The following is a 14,641-nucleotide window of genomic DNA, read 5'->3' as shown; positions in this document are numbered from 1 at the left end:
ACAGAAGACCGTACATTATAGTGTAGGCAAATAGACCTACAGATCGCACGGACAATCAATCCGACGTACCCCGAGCCACTATAACCAGGCGAAGCAAGTAATATAGTTCTACCTGACAAGAGGAGACAACATAGCGAAAATAATCTGAAGAAATAATCATTTCTCGCTTGAAGATTTCTATAGAAAATAGGAACAATCCAAACCTGCCTCAGCAGTCTTTACTACTATTAATCCATTGAGAGTCAACATGATTGGAATTCACGCAAATAACTTGAATGATTCCGTCCCGAAGACCGTGTCGACTGAAATGCTCAAGAAAGGCGGAAAGAGCACTATGGTATGCACTGACCTACACAGCTCGCCTAACGTTAAGTCCCATGCCACCAAAGAGAAGCTAATAGAAATGGAAATTGAAAGGTAAGGCCTTGATCATTTACTTTAATCGATGCGACTGCATGCTTGATTTAATTCTTTCCAACCCCCCCCCCCCCTTCCTTAATCGAATTGGTACTTGGTAGGAATCCTAACTCCCTAAGTAATAGAGTAATACTGTGTTGGTACCTTCTAAGTTCTAGAAATAAGCATAGCCTAGCACCTGATTTTTGCCATTACTGACTTAGTACAGTACAACAATTATGCCTAAGTGCTTCCCGTTTTGCGAATTATGATCCTGTTCATCTATTTTATATTTGTATTTTAATTAGTGTGGTATAATCTAAAATGAGTCAAATTTTTTACAAAAAGCCATTTAGTTTCCACAACAAGCTATTCTTCAATTACATTTACACTGTTAACAACTCGGCATTCCAATCCAAATATCTTCAAGGCCTAGGCCTATGTAAGATATGATTGTCATATGATGCAGTTAACCTAAATGTGCTCTAGGGAACTTGCTACTCTAAATCTATCCAAATTTAACCTCCTACAGTATTAGGCCAAACTTGACAAGTTCACCAAGGAGACAACTATCCAGTGTTTCATCTTCTGGTGAGAGTATAGACTGGTGTACTCTGATGGATGAAGATGATCGAAGACTGACTATTATCAAGGAGGACATGCAAAGACATAAAGAAAAGTTAGCAAGATATGCCAAGTCAGGGATCTCTAAAGATGATCGTCTGTGAGTGACCATTAACTGCATTTATGCTTGAATCAGTCTGTTTGACAGACAATTAAGTAATGTTAACAATACTTTGGTGAAAGTTGAAGAGATTACACTTTATATTGCATTAAAGAGAAATGAGTGAGGTTGAAGAAGGAGGGTGGGGGTTACTTAAAGCCAGTGGTGAGATAAATATCATTCCAGATTTTTCTCTACAAATTCATGCCACCATTAAGTTTGCATGATCCAATCACTTATATAAAATGAAATATCTCTTCCAAAATTTGCCAGTGAAACTATTTTTGTGTTCTTGCAAACTTTCTACCGAAATTGGTATTCAAATATCAATAATTTTAACTTACGAGTCAACAAGCAAGAAACCCAATATGACTAACAGACTGTTGAGAGTATCTTAACTTGGAATTTAAGTTTTTCTCCTCCCTTCATATTTTTCAGACTTCAAACAGAAACAGATGAAGTTGTCTTAGTTAGAAGACAGAAGCAGATCGAATACGGGAAGAACACTCAATGCTATGAAAAGTACCGTGAAGCTGTCCCAAAGTAAGACACAGGAGAAATATTTCGGTCAATAATTCTTATGACTTGTTATTGGTCATTAATCCATGTTTGTTGATTTGTTCAGTTGGATACTGGATGTTTCAAGTATACCTTGAAGTTCTAATTCTACAAAGCTTTTATCATAAGAAACACTTTAATTTGTGACGTTGGTATAGTACTGTTGATCTGATTAAATGATAAGACATGGGTTCATGATTCATCATGTACTTAATGTTAGGTAAAGTATCTTAATGCTTCAAAGAGGAAGACCACATGCTTCATTGTCTTTGGTCTGTTGTCTTGCAGACAACCTGGAATTTCCTTTAAAGGTTGTCTAAATACCAAAATTTGGTTGTCTAACAACTTACTATAAACTAATGACATGAATTTGTTTCCTTCTTGTACCACCAGACAACCTTCAAAATTCATATCTTTCATTAGAATGATTAGATTAATTAATATCAAGCCATTAATGTTTTTCATTAATGATTGTATCCCTCTCTTTGCTTCGCAGAGTGTAACCAATTTGCCATGTTTAAAACAGCTATTACTTTTTGCCTAATTCAATTGATAAAATGTTCCTTTTATAATATTCTTTCCAGTCTCAAGTAAACAATTGTCAAATCGAGTTGCATTTTTACAGAAACCTAAGAGCTGGTTATCTGTAGTAGTGCAACCCCTAAAGGGTAGTTTGATGGTTGGACAAGATGTTTTAGTCATCTCATATGAATAAAATGGCCATTTAAAGAATTCTATGAAATGAAATGCTTTCTTATCATGGGATTACTCGCATTCATGTTTTCAGGAAAATGAGAAAGCGAGGGCAGCATCCATCGTCACCAAACAAATTCCAGGTCTGCAGTCGTAGGTCGTGGGACAGTCAAGTCCGAATCTGGAGGAGAAATCTACACCAGTGGGATCCCAACGGTAAAGGACAAACAAAAAGGTATGTATGTTCCACCTTTGTACGTACCTCCATGGTAGGAAATAACATATAATTGGTATGTGTGCTCCACCACGGTAGGAAATAACATATAATTGGTATGTGTGCTAGACCTGTGTACGTACCACCAATGTAGGAAATAACATATAATTTACCTAGCTCCTCTCTTAACTGTCTTCCAATCAACTAGTGTAATTTTCTATCTACCTAAACAAACATGATTGGAATGTTTAGCACTGCGCCCTCACTTTCTTCTGAATCTACCATTCAAAGGAGTGTTTTAATCTACGCATGTTTCTTCCCATGTTTGCATCTACGTTATCATTGGCGATCGTTTTTTTTTACCAGTATTTGTCAGGATCTTCATTTTCCTTCCCCTTCTCGATGTTCTGCATAAGTATCCTTTTCAAATTCAGTGGTTGTTAGGCTGGTAGTTTTATGACACAAACTTGTTTTCCTAACCACAGCTGTTGTTAGGCTGGTAGTTTTTTGACACAAACTAGTTATCCTAACCACAGCTGTTGGACTTTGCTTTGATGCTTTGTAGAGAAACTTACTGAGAGAGTAGTGAAAAGAATCTTGAACATGTTTTATACAATTGTTCAGTTGCTTTCTTTCCTTTCTTTCTCTCTCGCCCCTTGAGCACCTTACAGGGTGGATATGCACATGTTATAAATCACCATTATTAATTATTGTTATGATTATTATGGAATTATTAGTAAGAGAATGTCTTTGTTCTTTTTCCTAGACTGCTGAGTAGTGATACCGGGTCTGATATCTCCTCTGAGAATGACCACCCAATGGACCAGGAGGTGTCCTCTCTGGACACCTCAGTAACCTCATCGGTCAGTTCCGGTTTGACTGCCAGTCACGAGGGCAGTAGATCTGCTTCACCGCTCACAGTTGGACAAGAGGACAACAGCAAGGTACCCTGTGCAATCCAACCGCTTAATAACAATGCCCCTCCATCGTACGCCAGCATTGCAGCTAAGTTCACTCCGGGAAAGTCTTCTCTCGCCGTACGCATACCTCTGAATAATCCAAAGACCCCCACCGGTACCCCTGCCGAGGATGAAGTTACCCTGGACCCACAAATGTCCCCTCCCCCATTCAACCCGACAGAATTATTAGAAGCCCTTCAAAGAGTAGGGATTTCCACTTCTGAATTGAACAATAAAGCAAAGAACAACAGGAAAAGCCTGGTTAATAAATTTTCCGAGATGTCGTCCTCGGATGTAACAAGCAACGTCAACGTGAGCAAGGACGAAGATATGAAAGATTTAGAGGAATGCTGGAATTAGAAAGGTTAAAACCTTATCAGCATCAGTGACGATGTAAATATTACAGCTTTGTTGACTTTTATATGAATTTATATATATATTAAAACAGCAAAGCGAGCGTCATGTAAGTACCATAGCACAAGAAATTGAGAGGGAGTGACCTAGTTTCCAATGCTTTCAGGAAGTCAAGTTAAACAAAGCTGTATTTTGTGTTTGGGCGGACCTAATTAAACTACTTAGCAGGTCTATGTGGTTAACCATTTGACTGCAAAATTTTGTGGCAGGGACTGCCACGTTTTGTGGCAACAGATATTCCAGTGGCAGATATTGTGACACTTTCATGGAAAAGGAAAAAAATATTCCTCACTGCTAGTTGAGATATCTCAATATCTTGTGTCAACTCAACCTATGGTTGATTGAATGGCTTGATCCTTTTCAGGGAATGGATCACAAATGCTCTTCAAAATTTTACTTACGCTTCTGTAATCTTCTCTTTCAATTTTCCTCTTTATTGATAATTTCATCAAACTTTTTTGTAGAAATGTTATATATGATATTCCTCTGTGAATGAGTTAAATTATTATAAAGATGAACAAATACATTTACAACTGAAGTGCTGGATGACATCACTCACTCTGCTGTTGCCAGATTCATTTCACAAAATATTACCAAATTTGAAAAATTCACATCTTTGTCATACAAAATGCTATGAGGATGTTGTTTTGACAAATTGATGCAGAAAATATTGGACACTTTTTTATTAAAAAGCAAAAGTATGAAACAGTTCAGAACGTTCAAGGGGTGTTGGATGTTAAGGGATGTTAATTGGAGTGCAGGCTAATTTTGTCACTCTTGGTGCAAGTTTGGTTGACCAAAGTAACATAATTAATAGTCTTATAATGTTCTGTACTTTGATATGTCCTTTAAAGGTTAATGTGTCTGACAACCAGAATGTTGGCAAACGCAACACAAAAAAGCTTCGTTATTTAACAGACTCAAATTTGGAATGTGATTACCTCAACAAGGTAGTATTTTATATTAAAAGCTTAAACTGAACTTCAAACATTGAACATGCAGAAGCATCAATTGGTTCTACTAACACAGTGAAAGGCTGCCTTCTTTAGCATAAGCTGTCATGGTCATCTTGTAATTCCTAGCAATTAAGATGTGGGTGGATATCATAAAAAATTAAGAATTACTACTAAATTTTCAACTTAGATCTGGTTATTCACTTATGAAGCATAAAATCATTAACATTAAGGAGACCCAAAAAAGTTACATTTGAATTCCATCAGGCTGTTCCAATTTCTGTATGGGTAATGAAAATAATGCAGCTCTTCTCTCTCATAATCATAGCTACATTCTTTAGTTAATGATATTTATGTAAAACTAACAATGCCCACTTGACTTGTTAATTGTCAGTATACCATTCCTCAAGTTTTGAACATTTTCTGTCTGAAATTCTAAAATGATTCCTTTTAATAATCGATTAAATAAAGAAATTAGCAAAGTAGAAAAGAAAAATGTTGGTAATAGAATTCAGTGAATAATTCATTAAAATGTATATTTAATCACCTTGGTCTTCTACAACTAGATCTTTAAACTTAAAATGTTTGATAGCAATCAATTGCAATTGGAGATTGAAATTGATAGGGAACTAGGGAGGGGGTTGCAAGATGGCGGTTGTCTTGATTAAATCGGGTATCTTTATATTCTGCTCAAAGCTGCGACAGTTTGTGACAGATTAGACTTTTACATTGTTTTGTATTTATGTAGCAGTAGTCTTTTAAATAAAGCAAATCAAAGTGCTAAACTATTAACTCTCTCCCACAAATGTGCAGTTCTCCTCAACTTGATTTGTATTCAATGCACATCACGGCCCAAATCTGTGAGTTTTTAATCTTGGCCTGCCTGCCTCCCCACCCTCCAAAATGGAGGGGGAAAATGACCCACAATCCTGCGGAAAAAAATCCATTGTGCAGGCCTGCAAGATCTGGGGGTTGAGTCGCCCTATTGGCCTAGCATGTAAATTTGTCAATCTAGGTTTGCTGATTTTTTAATCTGTCTTGCAATTAGCACCAACAAATGTTTCTCTATGGCCCTTTTAAAACTGGAGAAGAATGTTAGACATTTTGTGAGAGATGTGGGACTACCCGTTGAAGTTACTTCAAATACTATTCACTACATTCATGTAAATATTCAAATAACATTATCTTTCATACAGTAGACCATTACTTGTTACCAAAGCATAGTTAATTTACTTTCAAGCTTGTTTTGTTTTGTATAATAAGAGTGTTTTTTTGTACATCGATGTTTAAGTAAATTTGCAAGTAAGCTCTGGTTCATCAGAAAATACCCTTTTTTACACAGACAAACTTATCCACGCAGACTAATAAACTTCCCGAAATTCCTCCCACAAATTTGAGGTTCTCGTTCGGCTAGGTAGTTACAAGGATCACATTATCTTCCTTAGTTTGAATCAGAATGTACAGTATATCACTATCCCGTAATGGAATTCTTTCTAATTTACAAAATACCTCTTTTGAAGTACTCTCATAATGACTGTCTCCAGTTATTTTTTTTTTTTTTCTGTTCTTTAACATGAGTTAATTAATTTACATATGCGAACTCAGAAAAAATTCATTCATTTATTTAAAAGAATAGAAAGACTCGTCTTAATATAAGTACCTTGAAGCAGTGGGCTTGTGTTGTTTGTGTATCAGCTGTTTGAGAACTTCTATTTATAATAGGTTTGTGTAACTGATTATTACAATGGCTGCTTTTAAAATGGGAACAAATATGCATATTTACAATCAAATTTGAATACGCATATCTTGCATGTTTTTGATAGGTGTGCAGAATAGCCGGTTATGATTTATCTGATTAAATATCAAGATATATTTAATATTCAGTGATACATTTAGTGTCTTGGTGATTTAACAAAAGTAATGCTTTTCCTTGAGGATTTATGCATAAAGAGCATCCACAGAACTATTACCCTTTCCACCAAATTTTGGCAAGAAGAGCAATTGTATTAAATCTGCTAAGTTATTCCTAAACCATCAAAGTAAACTTAAATTAGTAGGAGGAAAGCACCTAAAATGCATTGGAGGGTGGCCGTAAAATGCTTCTTTAAAGTTTGAATACTTATCACTAATTTTGACTTTTCTTGAATATTTGGGCGCCACAGTGGTGACTGGAGGCACAGTATAAATGCCATTACGTTGTATCGTCAAATTGTCAATACTGGTTTGAAGCTGTGAGAAATTAATTTCTTTTTCTCATGTAGTTCCTGTATTCATCATTATCTTGAAAATGAGAAATACATACATTCTTTTATTTTCCCCATATTTCACCAGATTGACATTAGGCCCAGGGGCTGAAAGCCCCTCCCTCTCTAATTAGGCCTTTGTCACCCATAACTCATGTTACTAATAGATAATTTGATGAAACAGTATTTCTCACTACCTTTTCTATTCTGTAATTTACCCATTTTTGTCAATGAAAATGTACAGTCTTTTAATTATATTTTGCAAACCTTTCCCTTTGTAATATTTTTCACTTTCAGAAATTCAAACTTGATAGAATAAATGTTTGTAACATATGATTCTCATCGTCTGTCCTTAATTGACTGTTTTGTAATCATTAATGATACAGACATTTTGCTTTCTTGCTGACTTTGCTGTCAGGATTAGTGAGAACTGTACTTATGTCAAGTGGCTATCTCAGACTTTTTTTTAACACAAGGAGAAACAGGGATTTCAGCAGGGGAGTAAATACCAAACCTTCATATAACATACCAATTTAAATAATGAACAATGAATACAAATGGGTTTAAATGTCAGTTACTTCGTATTTCTGTTTAAACATTAAGCTGCAAAAAACTGGAATGGCAGTAGTTTTTCAGACACGGGGAAATAAAAACAAGATTTTTCCTTGTACTCAATTATACAGATTTAATACAAATACAAATTATACAAAGTATTTTGTCATTTGAGCATAAAAGGTTATGCAAACAAATTATACAGCTGATTCCGGATAGCATACAAAAGAAAATCAAGCACATGATTTGAAACACCATTATACATGAGTACAAGAATACCCTCCTCCGCTCCCTCCCCCCCCCCCCCTGGTCCATTCCTTATTGTGACACCACAGTATTAATGGCAATAATCTTGATCTCTTGTACAAGTCAAAATCCTAAAGAAATATACAGGAGTATGTTCCTCTCTACATTGTTTACAATTAATGCTACGCACCAAATCAAGAGCTTGTGCTGTTGGAATTTACAATTTGAAAAGAAAAACGTGAAAATCCTCTGGTCAGTTGTTGTTTTGTACTTTGTGGGTTACCTTCCATAAAGAAATCAAATTTCATTTTAGTGAGAACTGTATAGTGCTTCTAGACAGTACATTACCATTCACATTGCACATGGACTTTTATATTAAATGAGCAGGATTTTGACAAAGTCTTCACTATTGGCACTAAATTTTACCATAATAATAAGTAAATCTGAAAGCTTTTCAAATGTACTTTTCTGGAAATTCCAACTGTCCAATTTATTTAGGATTTTGGATAATATAACTGCATTGGTGGTGGCAGTAATGGATTCCATAAATCCATTGATCATTTTGACATTTCCCTGCAAATGAACACACTACGTTTTAACTGGGGAAACTTCAGCCAATTCACAAAGATGATTAAAATGTGAATTACACAGTGAAGTTATACAAAGATCTTTATTCTGTTATCTGCAAGTGTGGATGAACTTATGAACATTGTAGTAGTAAATAATAACTGATTACCATCAAGTGATCTTTCCAAATAATAGTTTAAATATAATTGAAATTATTCGAAGGTAAAATATAAATTATTCATTATGTTTTGACAAGTTCCAGGACAGTCCTGGGAGGGTACATGCATTCCGGTGACTATTCCAGGACGAGCAAGACCCTGTCTTTATAAGCAACTTCCTAAAACAAACCAAGTTACATGAAGACCTTAATAATTGGCAAGAAAGTAATAAAATCTACTGATCAAAAACTGATTTACTGCTTTAACAGCATATTAACATCAATAATCTGATTCAGCTAAACAATACATGATTTTTTTTTAAAATTACACTGCCCTTTAATTTCTTAGAATATTAATCAATGTACATTGCACCTTTTTCAGCGATCAAACCATATTGATGCCCCCCCCCCTTACCCTTCGCCCTTTGTTACCGCTCTCCTGTCACAACCCCCTCAACAAAATATGCTACTTATAATACCAATCTACAAAGTAATCAAGTCTGTACAGTCATTGTGCCCTCATTACAATAAATAAATAAATCAACCTTTTCACATTCCACTTTGTGTTAACTTTTTTGCAACTGAAAGTAATATGGCAAATTACAAAAAAAGTTAGATGAAAGAATGGATTAAAGCACAAATTAATACATATACCTTACAATAGCAGGCAGCAAACTTTTAGTCCCATGACCCAGGATACTGAGTCTGGAACGAGCCACGACCCAACACTTTGAGAATGAATGCTCAGAATGCAGGAAAACTAGCTTAGATACTTTTTAAGAATAGTCACCCAGGAAAGACCCCAAGGGCACGAAAAATCAAACTAGCAAACGACTGATCCGCTCTCAACCCCAGTCCCCTTGCATCGGGACTGTGAGTGTGTGATCATCGTCGGGTGTGCATCACCATTCCCCTTGAAAGGGAACAGATATTACACATAATCTTAGCCAAAAGTCTGAGAAGTGATCTAGCTTAGATTGTGGACTGGATGTTAACTCAAGTAACCTAATCTATAAGTTCTGAAAACTAGATGAATTCCTGACATTCTTGAAAAGTCTCGTGACCTACTGAAAGTAGTCTGTGGACTGTTGCCTTACGGGATTAATGAAGACAACAACCATCAGTGTATGATATAGCACCAAAGCCAATAGATGAACAATAAATTGACTTTAAGACTTATTTATACCAGGGAGCTGCAATTTAGACACTGACAGCTCTCTGTTCACACACAGAGACAGAAATGATGAGACCAGTACATTCACTCCCGAGTATGGTGCAGAAAACTTCAGAACATAACCTTCTAACATAATTTGTGTCTTAGCTAGACAGTGACACACCAAAACTAACTTTCTGGCTTAAATCATGTCTTTAATCAATTCACAAATCAAAAAACATGGCAGGGAAACATGACTGTTCCAAACACAAGTCAATTTTAGTTTATTCATTTAACTTATCTTCAGATTGCTATCTGTTTCACAATTTAACACCAGATTTAAAATCCATATGTAATGTATATTATTAAATCCATATGTAATGTATATTATTTTCTAACAAACTAATAATTAAAAAGAATTTCTGGTGGCTGAAGTTGATCGGTTAGCATGATTGTTGAAAATGTTGGCACCTTACGACAAAAAACCTCATCCTAATAGCAGTTTGAATCAAGAAGATCTGAATTGTTTACAAATTTGGTGATATTTGCTTAATGCATCTGGCCATAGCGGAATGACTGATGCCATCACGGCACTTCAGCTGAAAATGACTTTGTATTTCTTAATAATATGACAATAAATTTATCCTTACAGGAAAAGAATATTTCTACAAAAAGATGCATTTTGATGAATTTCTTAAATACAAAAAACATTGACAGCTGAGCAAACATCCCAAATTTACTCAGTTTCAAGGATTTATCAAGAAGAACATTATACTGAGCATAAGTCAGTAGGTACCATTATCAATTAGTGATGCATTGTAGTCTCTTACAGACCACAACTTTGATACTCATATTAGTCATCAATTTGATCCAAGGGGTTTTAGACTGCCCCCCCCCCACCCCACCGAAAAATCTGCAGTTTTTTTTTTACTTTGTATCAAAATTTGGAATGAATAAACCGAGATGAAAATGTGTAACAATTTACCTGGTTCGTGTTTCAAACGGCTTTGCAAGATGACAAAATTGGTAAGGTCTTTGAGCATAAATCCTTTCTTTATTTAATGCTAAACAAAGTTTGTAAACCTAAAAGGTGTCCTAGAACTATGCTATTTCTTGCAAGATACATACATTACTGTGAATCTGTCACAGGCTTATTCATTTTGAGCAACAAGACATCTGGAAATGAATTTTATATCAAACACTAATATTAGACTTCACAAGAATGGAACAATAAATCTACACAAATACTCTTCATAGCCAGAGCTCCGAGTATTTTTTTTTACCTACTTTTCCAACAATTATTTGCCCCCTGGAATATTTGCTGGTACAATATCCCAATACGCTAAAGCTATTTAAATCTGCCTGTTGCTTGCTCGGCATACTACTTGTCGCCAAGAAATGTTTTCGAAAATGAACATACTTGTTAGTTACCAGAGTAAGTCTGTTACCCTGGAAACAAAAATGCATTACACTTAGCTGAAAAACAATAACCACAATTAAATTTGTAAGAGACCTATAAAGCCAGGCCTTCTCTTAATATAAGAATTGGGGCTGTAAATGTTGTCATTGTCAATTCACTGTTTCCATGTCAAAACAGACATAATGCACCTTTTTACTGTTGAATAGGATTCATTTCACAAAATATTACCAAATTTGAAAAATTCACATCTTTGTCATACAAAATGCTATGAGGATGTTGTTTTGACAAATTGATGCAGAAAATATTGGACACTTTTTTATTAACAAGCAACTTCAGCCAATGAAGTATTTCTTTAATGTTGTAAACTGTTTCATTACAGTATGAAACAGTTCAGAACGTTCAAGGGGTGTTGGATGTTAAGGGATGTTAATTGGAGTGCAGGCTAATTTTGTCACTCTTGGTGCAAGTTTGGTTGACCAAAGTAACATAATTAATAGTCTTATAATGTTCTGTACTTTGATATGTCCTTTCAAGGTTAATGTGTCTGACAACCAGAATGTTGGCAAACGCAACACAAAAAAAGCTTTGTTATTTAACAGACTCAAATTTGGAATGTGATTACCTCAACAAGGTAGTATTTTATATTAAAAGCTTAAACTGAACTTCATACAGTGAACATGAAGAAGCATCCATTGGTTCTACTAACACAGTGAAAGGCTGCCTTCTTTATTCTAAGCTGTCATGGTCATCTTGTAATTCCTAGCAACTAAGATGTGGGTGGATATCATAAAAAATTAAGAATTACTACTAAATTTTCAACTTAGATCTGGTTATTCACTCATGAAGCATAAACTCGTTAACATTAAGGAAAACCAAAAATGATACATTTGAATTCCATCAGGCTGTTCCATTTTCTGTATGGGTAATGAAAATAATGCAGCTCTTCTCTTTCATAACCATAGCTACATTCTTTAGTTAATGATATTTATGTAAAACTAACAATGCCCACTTGACTTGTTAATTGTCAGTATACCATTCCTCAAGTTTGGAACATTTTCTGTCTGAAATTCTAAAATGATTCCTTTTAATAATTGATTAAATAAAGAAATTAGCAAAGTAGAAAAAAAAAATGTTAGTAATAGAATTCACTGAATAATTCATTAAAATGTTGATTTAATCACCTTGGTCTTCTACCACTAGATTTTTAAACTTAAAATGTTTGATAGCAATCGATTGCAATTGGAGATTGAAATTGATAGGGAACTAGGAGGGGGTTGCAAGATGGCGGTTGTCTTGATTAAATCAGGTATCTTTATATTTTGCTCAAAGCTGCAACATTTTGTGGCAGATTAGAATTGAACATGGTTTTGTATTTATGTAGCAGTAGTCTTAAATAAAGCAAATCAAAGTGCTAAACTATGAACTCTCTCCTACAAATGTGCAGTTCTCCTCAACTTGATTTGTATTCAATGCACATCACGGGTCAAATCTGTGAGTTTTCAATCTTGGTCTGCCTGCCTCCCCACCCTCCAAAATGGAGGGGGGAAAATGACCCACAATCCTGCGAAAAATCCATTGTGCAGGCCTGCAAGATCTGGGGGTTGAGTCGCCCTATTGGCCTAGCATGTAAATTTGTCAATCTAGGTTTGCTGAGGTTTTTTAATCTGTCTTGCAATTTGCACAACAAATGTTTCTCTATGGCCCTTTTAAAACTGGAGAAGAATGTTCAACATTTAGTGAGAGATGTGGGACTACCTGTTGAAGTTACTTCAAATACTATTCACTACATTCATGTAAATATTCAAATAACATTATCTTTCATACAGTAGACCATTACTTGTTACCAAAGCATAGTTAATTTACTTTCAAGCTTTTTTTGTTTTGTATAATAAGAGTGTTTTTTTGTAAATCGATGTTTAAGTAAATTTGCAAGTAAGCTCTGGTTCATCAGAAAATACCCTTTTTTACACAGACAAAATTATCCATGCAGACTAATAAACTTCCCGAAATTCCTCCCACAAATTTGAGGTTTGCGGTCGGCTAGGTAGTTACAAGGATCACATCTTCCATAGTTTGAATCAGAATGTACAGTATATCACTATCCCGTGATGAAATTCTTTCTAATTTACAAAATACTTCTTTTGAAGTACTCTCATAATGACTGTCTCCAGTTTTTTTGTTGTTCTTTAACAAGAGTTAATTAATTTACATATGAGAACTCAGAAAAAAAATTCATTCATTTATTTAAAAGAATAGAAAGACTTGTCTTAATATAAGTACCTTGAAGCAGTGGGCTTGTGTTGTTTGTGTATCAGTTGTTTGAGAACTTCTATTTATAATAGGTTTGTGTACTAACTGATTATTACAATGGCTGCTTTTGAACTGAGAACAAATATGCATATTTATAATCAAATTTGAATATCTTGCATGTTTTTGATAGGTGTGCAGAATAGCCGGTTATGATTTATCTGATTACTATCAAGATGTATTTAATATTCAGTGATACATTTAGTGTCTTGGTGACTTAACAAAAGTAATGCTTTTCCTTAAGGATTTATATGAGAGCATCCACAGAACTATTTCCCTTTCTAAATTTTAGCAAGACAGAGATTGCTCAAAAGAGATTGTATTAAATCTGTTAAGTTGTTCCTAAAACATCAAAGAAGACTTAAATTAGTAGGAGGAAAAGATTCTAAGCAAGCTAAAATGCATTAGAGAGTGGCCATAACGCTTCTTTAAAGTTTGAATACTTATCACTGTAATTTTGACTTTTCTTGAATATTTGGGCGCCACAGTGGTGACTGGAGGCACAGTATAAATGCCATTACGTTGTATCGTCAAATTGTCAATACTGGTTTGACGCTGTGAGAAATTACTTTTTTTTTTCTCATGTAGTTCCTGTATTCATCATTATCTTGAAAATGAGAAATACATACATACTTTTATTTCCCCATATTTCACCAGATTGACATCAGGCCCAGGGGCTGAAAGCCCCTCCCTCTCTAATTAGGCCTTTGTCACCCATAACTCATGTTACTAATAGATAATTTGATGAAACAGTATTTCTCACTACCTTTTCTATTCTGTAATTTACCCATTTTCGTCAATGAAAATGTACAGTCTTTTAATCATATTTTGCAAACCTTTCCCTTTGTAATATTTTTCACTTTCAGAAATTCAAACTTGATAGAATAAATGTTTGTAACATATGATTCTCATCGTCTGTCCTTAATTGACTGTTTTGTAATCATTAATGATACAGACATTTTGCTTTCTTGCTGACTTTGCTGTCAGGATTAGTGAGAACTGTACTTATGTCAAGTGGCTATCTCAGACTTTTTTTTAACACGAGGAGAAACAGGGATTTCAGCAGGGGATTAAAAACCAAACCT

The 14,641-nt window shown here is 34.8% G+C and overlaps 1 protein-coding gene and 1 long non-coding RNA gene across 2 annotated transcripts; both read left to right on the top strand.

Annotated features, from left to right (window-relative positions):
- The first annotated feature begins 9 nt into the window (after positions 1 to 9).
- LOC139968104 (uncharacterized) lies at positions 10 to 4,643 on the top strand. The gene is made up of 5 exons (XM_071972470.1): positions 10 to 417; positions 929 to 1,120; positions 1,559 to 1,663; positions 2,466 to 2,606; positions 3,352 to 4,643. The coding sequence occupies exons 1-5, from the start codon at positions 248 to 250 to the stop codon at positions 3,902 to 3,904; spliced, it is 1,161 nt and encodes a 386-aa protein (XP_071828571.1). The 5' UTR covers positions 10 to 247; the 3' UTR covers positions 3,905 to 4,643.
- A 1,796-nt stretch (positions 4,644 to 6,439) lies between these two features.
- LOC139968102 (uncharacterized) lies at positions 6,440 to 14,458 on the top strand. Its single transcript, XR_011793219.1, has 2 exons — positions 6,440 to 6,734; positions 13,690 to 14,458. It is a non-coding gene; the product is annotated as an uncharacterized lncRNA (long non-coding RNA).
- The last annotated feature ends 183 nt before the right edge of the window (positions 14,459 to 14,641 follow it).

This window comes from Apostichopus japonicus, chromosome 5 (genome assembly GCF_037975245.1).
Source record: "Apostichopus japonicus isolate 1M-3 chromosome 5, ASM3797524v1, whole genome shotgun sequence".
In the NCBI taxonomy this organism is placed as follows: Eukaryota; Metazoa; Echinodermata; class Holothuroidea; order Aspidochirotida; family Stichopodidae; genus Apostichopus; species Apostichopus japonicus.
Note: the sequence above shows the minus strand (reverse complement) of the source record. Positions and strands in the feature narration are given on the sequence as shown.